Here is a 20,308-nt window from a genome sequence, read left to right as displayed (position 1 = left end):
TGTATAATGATGTTTTCTAAACTTAGTCAGACTCTATCATCTTTCTTAAAACTCTTTATAATATGCTTAGAGTCATAGTATCTCTTCTGATACTCTTGAGTCTTTCTCAAGAATTCATGAGCTTTCTTTCAAATCTTCTGAATTTTCTCAGCCTGTTCACAGGCATCACTACACTCTATAGTATACTCTTATAAGTCTATCAAGATCATTCATGAATAAGTCTCAGTGAGTATCTCAAAGAGAGTTTTATCTATACTAACATGCTTTGAGTTGTTATATACAAACTCTGTAAGTGATAATCAATACACTCAGTTATTCTGATTGTAATTAACAAAGTATTACAGATACTATTCTAATATACTTATCAGATATTCTGTCTGATCATCTGTCTGTTAATAAAAAGCTATGTTTAGATCTCATAAGATCTTCAGTATAGTTATCAGATCAGATCAGAACTCTTCTATAAAGATTAATTCTCTATCTAAGACAATATTCACAGACAATTCATACAACTGAATCACATTGCAGATGAAGATATGAGTTAAATTCTTTGATTTCAAGTTTTTACAGATGAATATAAAGTGTGCTATCTTAATAAAGTGATTCACTATTATCAGCACACTGTCAAAGCAGGCATCATATATGTTCTTGCTTTCAGAGAGACTCATAAGAGTATTCATTTCTAGCTGTTCTCAGAGTTCTCACAGAATGAATAGAGAAGTAAGTTCTTTATATAATCTGAATCACACTATCTGTGAACTCTGATAAACAGCATAAGAATTCACTATCTTCTTCACAAGTTCTTGTATCTTTGATCAGAAGTATTTTCTTATAAGCAACTCATGAGTTCTAGTATCTGTAAAATGACTCACTAGAGAAGAGTCATAATATCTTTTAATAAGTTCTACACATAGAAACTCATTCACAGGCACATAAATTCAGTTCTCTCTTTGTAAGAGATTATTTAAGTCTCTTCAATTCTTTGTTTCTGCAGGATTGATTCCTGCTGTGAGCAGTTTCTAAATATACTGAGTATATTCATTCTTCAGTTGTAGTTCAGACAATCTGAATAGAAGATCTTATAAAGACTTATACTCTGTTTTCTCTTACATCAGGTCTTTCACAGTGCTTCTCAAAGCCTGCAAACTCTTCAGATTATAGATACTCTCTTCAAGAATTCTCACAGAGATTCTCAGAGTGTTGACTCTCAGTGTTATAGAGAGTAGTTATGCAGACTTCTTCTCTCTCTTCTTCTTCTTCTCTTATGAAGAATTGAGAGACTCTTCAGTCAATCTCTTTATAATACTCAGTTTGAGTATTCTGTAAAGCTTTTCTGTCTTCTCTAGTCTCTCTGTATCTGTTGCTCTGATCTTCTTAACATAGTCTGATCTGTGAGAGAGTCTGTCTGCTGAGTTCTTAGTTCTCTTGATATGTTCTATCTTGAATCAGAACTCACTCAGTCTCTGAGCTCAGTGAATCTACTGCTATAAGAGTTTCTTGATTGAAGCAAACTGTTATAAGCTGTTATAATCAGTTCTAACAGTAATCACTGTTATGAGACTCTTGAAGTAGTGATATCAGTGATGAAAGAATTTCACTATTATAAGAAGCTTCTGATTATGAATATTATAGTTAATCTCTGCAGATTGTATCTTCTATGAGAAAAAGGTCACTGAAACTCAGTTCTCATTTAACTGTAGTTATGAGACTATTTCTGAAATTACAAAGAAGAAGATATCTATCTTCAATCTGATTAAGAGTAAGAGATTAAAGTGAAACAGTATCACTGTGTCTGTGAATATCTATTTCAATCTTGTAAAGACTCTGTAAGCTTCTGAGATAAGAAAGTTCTTACAGTTCTCTCTTCTTAATAATCTTTTCATTCTCTATTTATAAAATGACTTCTTCTTATTTTCACTCTTCAGCATGTCTGTAAGAGCTAAGAAGATTCTCATAAATGCAAAGATAAATCATCTATAGAAATTCACAAAGTTCAGAAAGATCTGAATCTCATGAATACTAGTTAACTTCAGTTATGATAGAATAGTCTCAATCTGTGAAGATTTTATCTGAATATCATCTGCAGTGATTATATATTCTAGAAAAATAATTCAACAGACACTGAAGTTGCACTTTGTAAGCTTAATATACAGTTCTGTTTTATCTAAGATTTTCAATACACTTCACATATGCTCAGTGTGTTCTTTCTTCTTCATAAAGTACATCATCACATCATTCAGATATATTATTATAAAGACATTCAGATATATATAAAGTGTTTTATTGATGAAAGACTGAAATATCATGAGAATATTAGTCAGATCAAAAGATATCACTAGATATTTAAATAATCTCAGTGCAGTTCTAAAGACAGTCTTTCATTTATTCTCAGACTGTATTCACAGTCATGTATATATATTAATTACATTTAGTTATGTGAATATGACAGCTTCTGCAAGACAGTTGATTACATTCTCAATCAGAGACAGAGAGTAGTGACTCTTTATTATTTTGAAGTTCAGATCACAGTAATCTACATACAATCTGAGATCTTTATTCTTCTTCTTTACAAATATCACAGAGACTTCTGCAGAGGCCTGTGAAGATTAAATGAAGTCATTCTTCAGATTCTTCTTTATATAGGTTTGCAAGACCTCTGTCTTGTGATGAGAGAGCTTATAGATTGATTCTCAGAAGAATTTCTATTCTTCTATTAAATCTATTATCAGATTCTTCTCACAGTGAGAGAGAAGCTCAGCTGCCTTTACTGAGCTAAATATCTCTGTGAGATCTCAGTATTTCTCTGATATCTGAAGCTCAGTTTTCATGACTGTGAGATTCTCAGACACTTGCAAAGTTATTATATAGATAAGCTTGTCTTCTCTGATTAACTCTGCAGCATCAACTGATTCTATCTTTACAAGTGAGTCTATTAACACTGATCAGAAGTATAAACCTGACTCATAGACAGCTATGTACAGATTGTGTCTTTGAAATCATGCAAGTCTCAAATACATGTTATCTGTGATGTCTGTGATAATCATAGTTTCTGCAAATCTTCTCCAGATTTCAGAGAGATCTTGTAATTCAAAGATAGCTCTTATAAGTCTCTCAGTTCTCAGATCTGAGTTCTCATATCCTGCTTATTGTAAGAGCAGATTCTCAGTCTTCATCTTTCAGCTCATTCACTCTGTGAGCTTTAGAGACATCACAGTGACCTGAAATCCTGAGTTCATTAATACTTCTCATACTTGCAGAGTAGTAGTACTGTGACACAGTCTCTCTCTATGAGTAAGCATTTTCATTGAGAGAGTAACAGATTCAGGTGTCAGCTTCAAGACTCTTAAGAAGGCTGTTGCTGACTCTGTTCATAACTTCTCAAATTTCTATTTTGATTTGTCTGAACAGTTTGCATGAAGATATTCTGATTTAGAACAGATAAAGCAGAGTCTCTTTTTCTTAATCTCTCTATTGTATACTCTGTTTATGAGAGCTTATGAAGCTCTCTCTCTCTGCTCAGTAGTCAGACATGAATCTCTCTGTGTCTTATCATCTTTTTCTGACAAATCTATTCTCTGTTGTTCTGATTCTCACAGAGCTGATCAATGATTCACTCTCTGCAGGTCTGTGACTCTCACAGTGATCTATAAGCAGTAAATGAGAGTCATCAGTTTCTTCAGAGTCAAGAGCTTAAAGTCTTACTCAATGAGCTTATTCTACATGTCTTTATTCAGTCTCTTTATAAACATCATTATTCAGGTCTTATTTCAGAGCCCTGTTTTCACAGATCTCAATTCATATCACAATTCTATGAAGTACTGTGAGTAGTCTTCATCAGATTTCTCATCTCTTTTTCTAATATTAATAATTACAGTTCAGATGTTCTCTGTTCAGCTCACAGAGTCTCTTAACTTATTCTCTAGATAGATCTTGAGCATAGATTATTAGAATCTCTCATGATCATTCTCTAAATAATTCAGCCAGTTCTTGACTTCAGTGTAATAGAGATCTGTTATTACATAGATAATAGCTTCTTCATCTTTTATATCACACAGCTGAGCTTGTGAGTCAATTTCAAATACAAACTTACAAAAGCTTTTATAGATTGTGATTTAATAGATGATCTTAAGTGATCATAACTTAAGAAAGTTTCTTTTCAGTTTGTGAGTGTCTCTGGAGATCATGTCTAGAGACTCAGTTTGAGAGTGTTTATAAGCAGTAAGCATTTCTTGTAGAAAAATAGCTTAATTCTGTGAGAGATGCTCAAGAATGTTCTTCACTGAGATTGATTTATTTATGAGTTCAGAGAGTTTCTCTGTCTGAGATGCAGAGAATGATGTTCTGTAAGTGATTGATAAGTTCTCTGAGACTTCTTTTATAAGAGTTATTCATGATTCAGATGACTGCTTCTGAGTGCCTGCAGTAGAGTTTGCAGAGATGAGAGTATATAAGTTTCTAGTTCTTTCAGTTATAACAGACAGTTGCTGACTGACTGAGCTTGAAATGTAAGAATAAGTGCTCACAGGTGATTATTCAGGTGTTTGCAGCTTGACATGATATGTACTGTTAACTACTAAAAGTATTCATGATAGAAAGATAAAATGTAAGAGTCAAATGTATAATAGTATTCAAGCTGAGTTGTAAATAGTATTCGCGAACTCCAGTCTATATAGTTGTGTGTAGCCAAGGGCCGCTAGCTCTATTGATTACGCGAGAGATAGAAATAGAGGTAAAGAATCCGCAAGGAGCGGGATTTCTTACAGTGATGATGATAATGATAATAATAATAATGATAATAATAAAAGAGAAAGTGTATTAAAATATATTACTGACTTATCAAATATAAAGAGACTTAAAGAAAATATTAACAGCTTTCAGTAATGTACAGAAATAGCTACAGTGTTATATAGTAATATTATCTTCATTTAATACATACACTGTTGATATTCTTTGTATACAGTTATTATATAATCTGTATCAGAGATATATGCAGAAAATAGATCTTTATTACTAGAGTAAATAATTACAGCAATTCTCTATTTTTATATTATAAAGATAAGTTATTCTTATTTCTTTTTTCTCTCTTTTCTCTTCTTCAATCAATTACTAATTTCAAGCTGATATGAAAACTATTAAAACACTCTCAGAAACTCTCAAATTGAAGAGTATAGATTAATTAAATTTCAAATATAGAAGAAACTAAATTATCTTCTACAGATTCAATTACTCACTCTCTCTTAAATAAAACAGCAGTTATATTCTCTCTTTCTCTTAACTAAATAAAATATGACCTGTGAAAAGCAAGTATCACATCAGATTATAATAATCAACACAGTCTCAGTATGCAGAGCTGTATATATACAGTGTATACTGAACTGAGAGACTGTATAAGTTATAAATCAGTAGCAGTATTTCAGAGAGAGCTGTGCAGTATGAGAAAGCTGCAACTCTCAGTTACATATATAAAGAGTGAATTACTACAGTAAGTGTATATATATTAAAGTAATACTTTTTAATAACACTCAGTCTCTAATATAATGAAAATAGAGTCTCTTCATGAGATTCATTTCTATCAGAAGTCAGAGAATCTTATATTTCTCAAGATCATCTTCATGTATCTTATCTATGAAATTAATGAGAAGAATCATTGATTTCAGTATTCTATTCTTGATATTATTCAAGTAACAGCAGAGTTCACTCTGATCACACTTTTTAAGTATATATTTTCTAATTATTCATATTTATATAGATATATACTGATTATTTATTAGATAATATTAAGATAATAACTCATCACAGTTATATTACTCCTACTATGAGAAATACATAGTTAATAATGAATATTGTAAAGACTCTGAGAAATGAGTATTTTAGAGATACTGCAGCTCTGCAATCTTGATTTTTTTTTATTTTTATTTTTTATTTTTATTTTTTATTTTTTTATTTTTCTTTTATTTTTTTTATTTTTCTTTCTCTTTCTATCTTTTTTTTTCTTTCTCTTCTTTTTTTCTTTCTCTTTTTTTTTTTTTTTTTTTTTTTTTTGTTGTGATTTTTTCTTGTTATTTTATTTTTTGTTTTTTTATTATTTTTTGTATTTTACATTTTTTTTTTAATTAAAATGATATTAATTATAATCTGTGTTCAGAAAAGTAATAATATTTGATAACATTTTCTGTTAAATTTTCAATAAATAAGTACTATGTTATGATATTATATAAGTGAGAAATGATTTCATGATCTCATTTAATGTTATTTTCAATAATGAGATCAGAATAAAAATGTGACTAAGAATTCAAATATATTCTTTATCTGAGACTAGATTTTTATTTGAAAAGTGAATCTGAAATCTTTAATATTTAAAATAACAGAATTTGAGATTAATGTAATGAATACAAATCATGATCAGAAGTAATACTTTTAGATAATATAATAACTATAAAGTTTGATTCTGATCTCAGACACAGTCACATGATCAGTCTAGATGTTTACATCTTGATATAATATGTACTGATAACTACTAGAAGTATTCACAGTAGAAAGATAAAATATAGAGATTAAATATATATGTAATATAACAGAACTGAAGCAGTGACTAGTCAGCAGTATTATGTAGAGATAGTTGTTTAAGAAGCTGTATAAGTGAGCTTAACTATCTTGCTTAAATAGCAAGCTTATAGACTACAGAGTTATTATGAGAATATCACAGATATAATACTTAGTATATTAAGAAGATTGTATAAGAAATACAGTAACTCTTGTATATATTTCTATAGAAGAAAAATGAATTACTGACTTCTTTAATAAGAAGTCAGTATCTAGCTATTCTATATAGATAATGAGTGAATACTCTTCTTTTATTTTATAAGTGAGAATAGTCAGAGTAATATCTCAGCAGTATCTTATTATTATAACAGAGTAATCTACTAATCTTATATAGAAGTAAAGTTCTTATATTTATTAATCAGATCTTTCTATAATATATCTGAATAATATTATAAAGTGATTGAAAACTGGTTTAAATAGTCTATAAAATGAATGAAATTATCTGTATAAAAGTAATAAGCTATGTGAAACTGTAATAGAGTTTTAATATAACTGAGAATATAATAATACTCTTGTCTTTAAGAGTATAGTTCTGATACTCTTAAGATTACTGAATTAAAAGTTATCTTTATTATATAGTAACAGTTACTAAATAATTAATAGTATATATACTGTAATACAAAGAAATAGATGAGTTTTCTCTACTAACTATATAAATCTTTCTTTCTTATCTCTGTTTAAATTAACTGTATGATAAGTAAGTTCCTTATATATTAATTTAAAATGTGAAAAACATAGTTAATAAGTAACTTACAGATCTTCTATTATATTTCATTTTATGTATAAAATTCTCTGTAAAAGTAATATATTTTAGAGATAATACTAATAATAGTGACAGAATTTTTCAAAAAGATCTCTCTCTCTTATAAAATATTTTTCTTTCTCTCTTCTCATCTGTTATTATTATTATTATTCTTTCATTATACTTATATACAAGCGGAGCTTATGATGAGTTCTTGCGTGATGTTAAATACAGGTCAAGTGTTGATTATACAGAAGGAAATACAGATGTTGAGATCATATCAAGATAACAAGAACATAGGAAATACAAAGAAGTGACAATTAGATACATGTGATAATAACTTCTCAGCTCAGGAACATAGAGTGATTTTATTGAAGTGATTTGTACACCTCTGTATTTATTAGAAATCTGAGGTGCTTGAGTTCCGGATTTAATGTATCTCCTGCGGGTTTCGAACCCACACACCTTGGTTTCTCATGTCAAGACACTACCAGGTGGCTGCATTAATCATTCGGTCACCGGGGCTCTTCTCATCTGTAATAGTGAGTGTATGAAAGTATTATTCTTGAGAGATAATAAGAGACTTATTCTGATATTTTCTAGTAAGTAATAAATATCTTTATAGTGTAGCTGCAGCCTCTGTAACTATTAAGAAAGTCAGATTAAAGATGAAGATAGTAGTATTAATAAGCTGTGAGAGTATTACTTTTATTATTATATCTTCTTCTTCTTTTACATCTCTTACAGTCATGATAATAGTAGCTGTGTCTTGTAGTGAGATGTCATTTCTTCTGCTGATTAGTTTATTAGTATTCAGTTTATTTTCTACTCTCTTTACTACTGTTGTAATACTGCTTTCTCTCTTAATTAACACAGTAATATATAACTCTGTGTAATCATTTAAAGAGAACTCTGAGAAGAGCTTGATTTCAGAAACAGTAACTCTGAGAAGCTTAATTTATAGTTTCTCTCTCATAATATATCTAAGTTCTATTTAAAATACTGCTGAGTTGAGTCTGCAGAGTTCTGTGATTTCTTTATCTTCTCTCTGTAAGAAGACTTTAGTGCAGTCTTTAATCAGTACTATTACTTATCTATACTGCATTAAGCAGCTGAAGAAAGAGAAGATTTTATACACTTATCTCTTCTTTTACTCTTATTATTTCTATTATATCTGTAACAATAATTTCTATCTCTCTGTAAGTATTATCTACTCTATAAGAAGATATCATATCAGTTCTGATAAAAAGCTCAGATACTTAAGTAGTACAGAGTAGACTAACTGCTAAAATCATGAATTTCATGTTTAATTTCATTTAGTCTGATTTCATACTGTTATTATTATTATTATTATTATTATTATTCTTTCATTATACTCATATGCAAGCGGAGCTTATGATGAGTCCTTGCGTGATGTTAAATACAGGCCAAGTGTTAATTATACAGGAGGAAATACAGGTGTTGAGATCACATCAAGATAACAAGAACATAGGAAATACAAAGGAGTGACAATTAGATACATGCGATAATAACTTCCCAGCTCAGGAACATAGAGCGATTTTATTGAAGCGATTTGTACACCTCTGTATTTATTAGGAACCTGAGGTGCTTGAGTTCCGGATTTAATGTATCCCCTGCGGGTTTCGAACCCACATGCCTTGGTTTCCCATGCCAAGGCGCTACCGGGTGGCCGCATTAACCATTCGGCCACCGGGGCGATTTCATACTGTGATTCAAAGATTGCTTGAGTCAGTGTATAATTACAGATGTACACCGGCTTCTTATATATTATAATATCATACACTAAATTAATTAGTAGCTGCTATGACCTCTTTACACTCATAAGTAAGTTCAGAAGTGACTGTGTTATTATCTAACAGTTGTATATTCTTTCAAATCACATTCTCTCTCATCAGATTCAGTCACACTTATGTGATTATAACATCTGTTCTAGCTTTATACAGATTAGCATGTTACTAGTGTTCACAATCTTGTAATCTATCTCTGATTCAGCTAGCATTCTGTGTACACTCTCACAAAGAAACTTTCACTATATTATATCTCTTATTCACTAACTTTTCTCATTCTTCAATCATCTTCTTTATTATTATTATTATTAAATATTATTATCATTCAAGATTTCTATTTCTTCTTCTGTTCAACTCTTTCTATCTGTTCATCTATTACATTATATATGTTTCTGACAATGACTTTTCATTCTTATAACAAGTGTCATCATAGTGCTTATATCAGACAGTTTATTAGCATTAAGTGTAACATATTGTGAAATATGATCAGAACTTATTTATCTTCTAATAATTATCAGAATGTATTACTATGAATAGTATATCTTCTTTATCTTCTTATACACTCTTGACTGTTTTTCTTCTCAGTGAGTTTCTGATCATGTTTTCTAACACAATTTTACATGAATGCAGATGCTGATATGTTTATTTTTATTTATATAGAATCTTTATATATTGACAGATCTGCATCTGCTGATGATAGTGAACTCAATATTAAATTATTAATTGAGAACTTAAAGAATATGATAATAAAGAAATTATTTATATCATGTATAACTGAGTCTTCTGTGTCTCTTCTTATCTCTTCTACTACTTCTTTCTCTGCTACTCTCTTCTCTATTTCTTTCTCTGTTACTCTCTCTCAATCTTCTACACTTGTCTCTGTGTCTGATTCTCCTGCTTCTGCTACTTCTGTTTCTGTGACTCTCACTCTCACTACTTCTGATTTTACTGTCTCTGCTTTTATTATCAGCTCTTCTCATTTCAAGAAGATGTTACATAGACTTAATAAATTATGTTTATCAGTATATACACTTCTTTCTTTCTTATCAACTTCTAGAATAATTTATTGTATAAAGACTGTATATAACATGATTATCTGAAGCTCAGTCATAGATATCAATTATTACATTTATTTTAAATATTTATGATAAGATAATTATTCATTTATACTAGAGAATCACTCTCTCTCTTAACAGTATTAAGATTATAAGTCTTTTTCTTTTTCATCTTTTCTTTCTGATGCTGATTTTTCTATTCTTAGAGAAAATTATTATAAGTTTTACTGTGCACAAAGTTGTAATATTCACAGATATTAAGAAACTTTTCATAACTATTAAATTTAATATTATAGATATATTCACTCTGACAAATTTCTTTGAAATGATAGATCTGTATTAGTCTATTCTCTAATATCTATTATTCAACTTCATGATGCAAATGAAAGATATTCATGTTTTCAAAAATGAGAATGCAGATATCATACTTTTTTACACTTATAAGTGTAAGGCTTGTATGTCTTGTCTAAGATATTATTATGAAAATGAGCTATTCACACACTGTGTTCTGCTTTCTGCATTTCTCTGTGTCTCTCTCTCTCTTTCTGAGAAGCCTTGTGCATGTTGTAATTACATGTACAATTCTAAGATCAGCAGATATTTATTCAGTAATTGTTATCTCTACTTTTATAATTTCATATACTAATAATAGTTCTTAGTTGCTTCAGTATCAGAGATCATTTTAATTGAAGATAATTACATCACTGAGACTATTCTCTCTCACTCTCAAGCTTCTCTTATCACTTTCTCTTTCTTCTCTATAAGGAAGATTGTGTACACACTGAGTTATAAGTATTCAGTTTTAGATAACTTCTGTCATTATTTATTCAGTTCTGTATCTTCTTCTTCTTCTATTTCTTCTACTCTTACTCTCTCTGTTCTGACTTCTGATTCTGTAAGTCTCATACTCTTCTCTAATTTTTCTAGATATATGTATATGCATTTCTATATTAGCATTTCAGTTAATCTTGTAATAAATGACATTAATGTTGTATGCAGAGTGATAGAGAAATCAGAGATATATGTAATATTATTATAAGAACAGCTTACAGCTCTCAAATCTCTTACAGATCTTGAGTTTTGAGATTTTCTTTGTTTTTGACATTTTTCAGATGACGTGATGTTGGAAATAGATTAAATATATAGTGTATAAAAATGAATAAGATATATATAATAATATTTGTCTTTTACAGCTAACTCTTACAGTTAGTAATCAATTCATTATTTCTTTTCTTTTCTTACACTTTTTCTTTATCTACTAGTTACTACTCTTACACAATCTCTATATATCATATAGTGTTCAGTGACTAGATTCAGCAGCTTTCATCTTTTATAATTCTATCTTGTATATTATACTGTCTCTCTTCACTCACTTAGATTACTACAGTGAATAATTTATTAAAACTAATCTCATCTGATCTCTGAGTATCTTCAGAGATTGAGATGACTTGATCTTATATATCTGTGAATATTTCAGATAGTTTGTCCTCTGTGATCTCTGTAATTGAACTGATGTAAACAGTTAAATTTAACTCTGAATTTCTTTTTCTTCTGTAATCTGACTCATGTATAAGTCTGCTACTTTAAGACTGCTTTTTATCATATTATGTCTGCTATCTGCAGCATATTATTATACAACTGACTACAGTTTTATCACTTATTAAAGTGTGATATTTATCTGATTTCTTTATTACTTCTTATTCTTTTCTTATAATTATGAAAAGATCAGAATAAGTGAGATTATCTGATTTATAAGTATCTATGATTTCTCTTACTTTATAAGACTTTTTAATTATAAGTCTCTTCTTTTTCAATACTGATAATAGTGCTGTGAATAATCATAATTCACTCAGATCTTGTATCATTGCTTTCATAAGTCATGAATTATTTATTAAGTTGTATAAGACTCATCTCTCTGATTCTTTCAATGCATACATTCTCAGAGAATGTGATTTGAGTATTTTATATGACTTAAATCATCTAGATTGAAACTTCTCAGAACTCTCATTACATATAAAAACTCAAATTTTCATCTTGAGACTTGATTTCTTAACTAGTGAGTCTTGTATTCTTTTCAATTGAATTGCTCAGTTCAGAAGTAACTTATTAGCTTTTACATGTGTGTGACTGATCTCTTTCAATCTTGATTTCATATCTGCAACTGTTGTGTCTGTGACTGTTGTATCTGCAACTGCTGTTTTCTTCTTCATCTTTTCTAAAGTATTCTTCAGAATGTGCGGATGCAATTTATACAACAGATAGAATAATAAACACTTGAAGACTGCATGCTGCTGAATCCGCGTGACTAATAGCATCTGATCAAGATATTCATCTCATAATCTCATAGGCTTGTCTACTAGATATTTCATCAGCATGTTGCTCAAGATTTCATTTAAGTATTTCATCTTCTCATTTATTTATAAATGATATGATGTTGTTCTACAATGTCTTGTCTGTAACTGACTTATGAAATGCCTCATCACTTCTTCTATAAGATTCACACTGTTATCAGTTAGAATCTCATGCAGCATTTCATAGTTGATATAGATTTTATTATATAGAAACTTTATCATCATCTTCTCTATTATCTCTGAAACTGCTTTCATAACTGATCAGTCAGTAGTGTAATTAATAGCAGTGATTATTCATCAATTTTTATTTGATATTCATAGTAATATATCTATAAGATTTATCTCTCATTGTTTAAATAATTGTATTATATACTTTATCTAATGTTGTACTTTCTTATATTCTAACTCTTTCTTAGATTCTTTTATGATCTGATAATTCAGACACTTGTGAGTGTATATCTGAATGTTCTCAGTCATGCTTGATCAGTATACTCTTGATTTGAGTATGTCTATAAGTTCAGAGCTTTCTAAGTGACTGAATTTCTTATGCATGTAAGTCATTAAATCATATCTAAATAAAGATTCTAGATAGAGAGCTTCTGCATATTCTAGATTGTGATAAAGTGTAACATTATTTTTCAATTTTTCTAGCTTGAAGTTCAGAAGTATCTCTTCTACTTTTCTCATAAGATACTTATTATTCAACATCTTATCATTCTTCAAGTGAGAGATCATGATGTTCACTTATTCTGATTTCTTACACTCTCTCAGCATGTTTAATATGAACTTCTCTTATATCTGATTTGCAGAACTCTTACTCATGAAATCAGATCTGTAACTGATTATATCAGATATTACAGTATTCAATTTCTTTCAGTATTTGATATAAAGATTATACACTTGAAACTCTGAGATTCAATGTACTAAGCATTTGAAAGGTTTTATTATTAATTATAGATAGATAAGACTTTTATGATCTGTGATCACTGTTGTTGTATACTTGTTATTAATATATCTATTTCATAATATCAGTATATACTTGATTGCTAGTAATTTCTTTTCATACACTGAATAATTGAGCTCAGTGTCTGATAGTTTTTTATCATTATATATCACTGAGTGCAGCTTGTTATTCTTATCTATCTATAGAAGAGCATCTCTGATAGCTTATTCAGATGTATCTATTTTAATGTAGAAAGATTTATCACAATCTGATTGAATAAGCACTGAGAATGTTACTATATATTTTCTCAGTGTGAGAAAAGCCTCTTTGTATACAGTATTTCAGATAATTGAATGAAACTTCTTCTTTCACAGATTTACATTCATTTTTCTTAAGAGATCTAAGAGTGATGTAGATATTCATATAAAATTCTTGATAAATCTACAGTAATATGAGATTAACTTAAGAAACTGTTATATATGATGTATATTTCTCAGCTGCAGTTAGACTGACCGTGTGACCGTGTCTGAGACCAGGATCAAACTTTACAGTTATCATGTTGCTTAAAAGCATTACTTCTGATCATGATTTGTGTTCATCATATTAATCTCAAATCATGTTATTTCAAATATTAAAGATTTCAGATTTACTTTTCAAATAAAAATCTAGTCTCAGATAAAGAATATGTTTGAATTCTTAGTCACATTTTCATTCTGATCTCATTATTGAGAATGACATTAAATGAGATCATGAAATCACTTCTCACTTACATAATATCATAATATAGTACTCATTTGTTGAAAATTCAACAGAGAGTGTTATCAAATATCATTACTTTTCTGAACACAGATTATAATTCATATAATTTTAATTATGAAAAAAATATAAAATACAAAAAAAAAACAAAAAACAAAAAATAAAATAAAAACAAGAAAAAATCAGAATGAACAAAAAAAAAAAAAAAGAAAAGAAAAAGAAAAAAATAAAAAATAAAAACAAAAAAAATCAAGGTTGCAGAGCTGCAGCACTCTTAAAATACTCACTTCTCAGAGTCTTTGCAATGTTCATCATTAACTGTGTATTTCTCACAGTGAGAATAACACAGCTGTGATGAGTTATTATCTTAACATTATCTAATAAATAATCAGTATATATCTGTATAAATGTGAATATTTAGAAAATATACACTCAAAAAGTGTGGCCAGGGTGGACTCTGCTGCCACTTGAATAATATTAAGAACAGAATACTGAAATCAATGATTTCTCTCATCAATTTCACAGATAAGACAGGTGAAGATGATCTTGAGAAATATAAGATCTTCTGACTTCTGATAAAAATGAATCTCACAGAGAGACTCTATTTTCATGATATCAGAGACTGAGTGTTACTAAAAAGCATTACTTTCATGCAATGTATATGCACTTACTGCAACAATTCATTCTCTGCATACATGATCAAGAGTTGCAGCTTTCTCACACTGCACAGCTCTCTCTGAGATGCTGGTACTGATTTGCAACTCACACAGTCTCTCAGTTCAGCATGTGCTGTGTATATACAGCTCTGCATGCTGGGGCTGTGTTAATCATTATGACCTGATGTGATACTTGCTTTTCACAGGCCATGTTTCATTTGAGAAGAGAGGGGAAAGACACAACTGTGATTTTATTGAGAGAAGATGAATAATTAGTAATATTGAATATAATTTGATTCTTCTGCATTTAAAATTTGATTAGTCTATACTCTTTAATTTGAGGATTTCTAGAAGTGTTTTAATAGTTTTCATATCAGCTTGAATTTAGTGATGAATTAAAGAAGAAGAGAAAAGAGAGAAGAAAGAACTGAGAATAACTTATCTTTATAATATAAAAACAGAGAATCACTGCAATTATTCTCTCTAGTAATAAAGATCTGTTTTCTGCATGTATCTCTGATATAGATTATATAATAACTGTATACAAAGAATATCAACACTGCATGTATTGAATGAAGATGATGTTGCTATGCAACACTGTAGCTGTTTTCATATATCTCTGAAAGCTGTTAATATTTTCTTTATCTCTTTATATTTGATAAGTCAGTAATATATTTCAATGCACTTTCTCTTTCATCATTATTATCATCATCACTATTACTATTATTATTATCATCACTATTATTATTATCATCATCATCATCACTATCATCACTATTATTACTATCATCATCATCATTATTATTATCATATTATTTCTGGCCGCCTCTTCTGTCTTCACCTCTCTTCAACACTCACTGAAATTAATCATGTTATCTCTCTTCAAATATTCTGCGGTCCTGCGGACCACTAAGGCGTGTGAGCATCATCATAGATTAAAGAAAGAGGAGAAGAAGGCATTCAAGTGAGAAGAGATCAATCACAAGACATGTTATAATACCTTGAAGAGGCTTCATAAGAAAGTAGAATGATAACAATTTTAAGTAACACTTCTGATAGATTTAGACTGAACTAAGTATAGAAATAATGCAGATAGCATCACCTGTGAGAGATTGAAGAAGAAGATAGTAAAGAGTCTCATGCAGCAGCAGTGAGATCAGAAGAAGTCTCAAGAATGATTTAAGTTCAAGATAAAGAGAGAGAGAGAGAAGAAGAGTGTTACTGTAAATAAGTAACAGCAGAAGAAGATTAAGAGAGTGTTAAAGCAGAAGACAAAGAAGTCAAAACTGATAAGTTTTTTATTTATTGAGAGATAATAATTTTTAATAACACTTCTGTTCTCTAATTGATTAGCAGAAGCTAACAGAGAAGAAGAGAATTGAGGTCTTATTCAGATCTCAAATGCACTTCATGATTCAGAACATTGAGAAGACAGCTCTGCTCTCTGAGCATGTCAATCTGCTTATCACTGAGATGGAACCCAAGACAGCAGACCAGGAAATGCGGGATTTTGAGGTGCAGATTGACCTGGCTGAGAAGAAGCAGTAGAAACCCTTCTCTGAGAAGGCAGCAGAGAGAGATTTTGAGATTATTATCATCTCAGATAAGAAGAAGAAGAAGAAGAAGAAGAAGAAGAAGAATGAGAAGTGAATTATAGAGAATGATAAGAAGAATGAGAAAGAGAAGAAGTAGATTTTTTTCTTTTTATATTAGTTAGTTATAAGTTTAAGTTTTTAATTATTAATAATTAAAATTGATTTTGAGTTTTCAAAAATTATTGTACAAGTTGTAATCAAGTCAGAAATGATATATATATATATATATATTTAACTATCATGATTCACAAATCACTATAATGTATAAGTATCAACATTTTTTCAACATTGATATTCACAATATTAATATATTTTTAATGATATTATCTGATAACATAATTTGATAATTCTCTCTTTCACAATATTAATATATTTCAAGAAATATGACAGAGATTAATCATGATTGTTTATTTACTTTTATACATCAATGATATTCAATCTGAGTTAGTACTAAAATTATAACTAAGCTAAGAAACAAGATTATTTTCTCTTATATTAATTCTTCTTATACACATCAGTGATCAGTTATTGAAAATAAATTGTTATCTTTCTTAAATTATTATCATATCTTCTGAATTCACTTCTTTCACTTCTTTTACTTCTATTGAAGATTCACAAACTCTTTAAGAAATCACTGTGAATTACAAAGTCTACATTGTTTACAATTCAACACAGAATACTCTCTTTCAATCATGATGAATAATCACTTCATTCTTCATATCTGATTTCAGGTTATGAAATTTATGAAAAACTCAACACAAACACTGAGATAATCTATGAAATAATTATCAACAGATTGCATTGCAGATTACTGAAGAGTCATCTCTCTACTACAATCACTGCAACTTCATTCAGAAATATTCATCATAAACTGATCATAGCTCTGAAGGAATTTTCTGACATCTGAAGTCATCAGAATACAGACAATAAAAGAAAAATAATCAGAAAATTACTACTGAGCTGATAAGTTACTCTATCAGATAATAATTTTTAATAACACTAACTTTCTAATTTGAAGAAAATTATGTGAAAACAATCATATATCAGTACTCTGATTTCATAACTCTCATCTGATAACTTTCATGAATAATTACTTTGCATGTGTATATCTCTGAATCTTTCTCTTCAATCAATTGAAAACCCTGAATTCTGAACACTTCTTCAAATGCTTAATTCAAATCTTCATATTCCACATTGATTCTGTCTTCAGTTCAACCTCAAGACACACTACAAAGTCAATATGCAACATCTAGAATCAGAGTTGAAGAATCATCAAAGAGTGTCTCTCACAGTGAATGCATGAATTAGTACAAACAATCTTGCATTTATAAGAGTTACATGTTATTATATTAATGAGAACTGGACTTATTAAGAGACATTAATTGAATTTGAATCATTGATCAGTAGTCATACTGAGGATTATATAACAGAGATATTAATAACTGTGATTAAAAATGACTATTGAGATATTAGTCTCAGTCTTCTTACAATTATAACTGATAATGCTGTGAATAACTACACTATAATAAAGAGCTTGAAGCAAAAATTGACTTTGCATTCCTGAAATGATAAACAAGGTCATATTCCCTGTATTGCTCATGTGATTCAACTTGTGATACAAACACTGATAAAGAATCTTAACATTGAGATGAAGAATAATGAGATGACTGATTCTTGAGATGAGAATGAGATAAAAGTGATTACTCAAGTAACTTTTACATCTACTTTGCAAAAGATAATGTTTTTTGACAACACTTTTTAATATTGCTTTTTAATAATGCTTTTTGATAATACTACTGTTAATTTTGAATAGATTGATTAATAATTTAAATATCACAGATTTGAAATATTGCTAATGTGATTTATACCTTCTCTAAATAACAACAATGATTTCATGATATTCAACAAATAAACAAATCAGTCACATCACTGAATATGATACAGAATGTTAGAATATGATAAAGTTCAATATATGAGATAGCTGTTCAGACTCTTCAATTATATCAGATAATTAATCATTGAGTGCAACACTCTGATCAGAAAAAGATTCAGATATTGAAACTTTCTGATATGAAGTGAACTCAGTTGAAATATGTGATTGATTTACTGTTTCAGTTTTATAAGACAATAAAGACAGTCTCAATCACTCATACATCAATGCTGCAGTCAGCCTGATGAGTGTATAACAGTTTATTTACTTATCTTAAGAAGCAGTTGAATCACTCAAAAAGAAATTCAGTCTGAGATGATGCTATAGCACAGGCTATTATTACTGTAAGAGATAAACTGGCATATTACTACAGCAAAACTGAACAATCTTTTGCAGAGTACTATGCTGTAGCAGCTCTACTAGATCTCTCTCATTGAGTTAACATCTACACTTCTCAAGATTGGACAGAGAAGAAATAAGACTTGTATATCAAATTAGTCTGAGACTACTACAATGTCAACTATCAGAGATTTGAATGAGCAGATGTTTGAGATGTGAAGACAGTGAAATACAATTCTCTAGTAAGTAACAATCTTTGATAACACTTTCTATCTCATAGAACTATAATACTAACTTTGAAACAGAACTTACATACATTGATTACAACTGAAAATCAGGCAAAACTACATGCTTATAAAACTGAATTTAACTGCTATCTTCAAGATAATCTGACAAATTTATATGCTAAATCAATTCTAGAGTTATGAAAAATTGTTGAGAGTATATATTCAACTGTTGCACTGATGATGTGTGATATTCTGACAATTTCATTGACAGAGGTGAGAATGAAGTGAAAGTTTAACTCAAGTTAAGATATTTATCACTATCACTGAGAACAATTACAAGAAGAAACAATCAAGAAACTTATGATTATAAAATATGAAATTATCAGACAGTTTAATACCTCTGATCACAGTATATCAGAGAAGTGTAGTTTTCATAAGAAAGTGAAGAATAAACTTGCACAAGAATGTATTTAGTTATTTCATGAGTGTTATCAATAATTATTATCAAATTCTGATTATATAATCAATCACTGAATGAACTGAATGAGACTGATTTTAATCTTCAGTCTCAGTCTCATTCTGATTTTAGAAGAATGATCATCTTTCACAGTTTATTCTGAGAAATTACTCTCATTTCACTGTTCTTGAATTAAATCTGGTCATTTTTCACACCATTTCTCTCAGAAATGATTCATTTTCAGATTTTTTTGAGGCTTGGTTCTGATGAGACTCACGTCAAGAAATGTATGAGATCAGATCAAATGAGATCAAATGTGAAATTCATGGTCTCACCGGCCAGTCTAGCTGCAGTCAATTCACTATAATATTCAATTTCTTCAGAATGAGATGTATACAGTTATCACTTACTATATATTCTACAAACTTCAACTCTTCTATTTCAAACACACACTTTGTTGATTTAATATAAAGCTTATACTCTGTCAGAGTTATTTAGCAGTTCTTTTCTCAGTTAATGACTGATATTGAAGTTCAAAAACTAGTTATAGCTTCAATTGAGTCATTCTTCTTTGAAAACTTCATCATTCTGATCACAATGCCTGAATTCAGTGCAGAATTCCTTATTCAGAATGAGAATCTCTGAAAATCAGCAGTAGAATCTTTGTTAAACACAACAATTCTATCTGAGAGAGATGAAAAGTGAGACAAATTCATTCTTCATAATATTTCAGTTGAAATTTTTGACTGTGAAGAAGAAATGCTACTTCTCAAAAATGAATTAGAAGAATACAACTTCATTCAACTGAGAAAAGAGCCTGTATGACTAAATTCAATTGAGTTCAGA

The 20,308-nt window shown here is 29.4% G+C and overlaps 1 protein-coding gene across 1 annotated transcript; it reads left to right on the top strand.

The window, feature by feature from the left end:
• Positions 1-15,783: 15,783 nt before the first annotated feature.
• BDCG_17588 (uncharacterized protein) lies at positions 15,784-16,462 on the top strand (the record flags this gene model as incomplete). Its single annotated transcript, XM_045426693.1, has 2 exons — positions 15,784-15,878; positions 16,309-16,462. 2 exons carry the CDS (start codon positions 15,784-15,786, stop codon positions 16,460-16,462), a joined length of 249 nt encoding a protein of 82 aa, XP_045282220.1.
• Between the last annotated feature and the right edge of the window lie 3,846 nt (positions 16,463-20,308).

The sequence above is a fragment of the Blastomyces dermatitidis genome (assembly GCF_000003525.1).
Source record: "Blastomyces dermatitidis ER-3 genomic scaffold supercont1.9, whole genome shotgun sequence".
NCBI lineage: Eukaryota > Fungi > Ascomycota > Eurotiomycetes > Onygenales > Ajellomycetaceae > Blastomyces > Blastomyces dermatitidis.
Note: the sequence above shows the minus strand (reverse complement) of the source record. Positions and strands in the feature narration are given on the sequence as shown.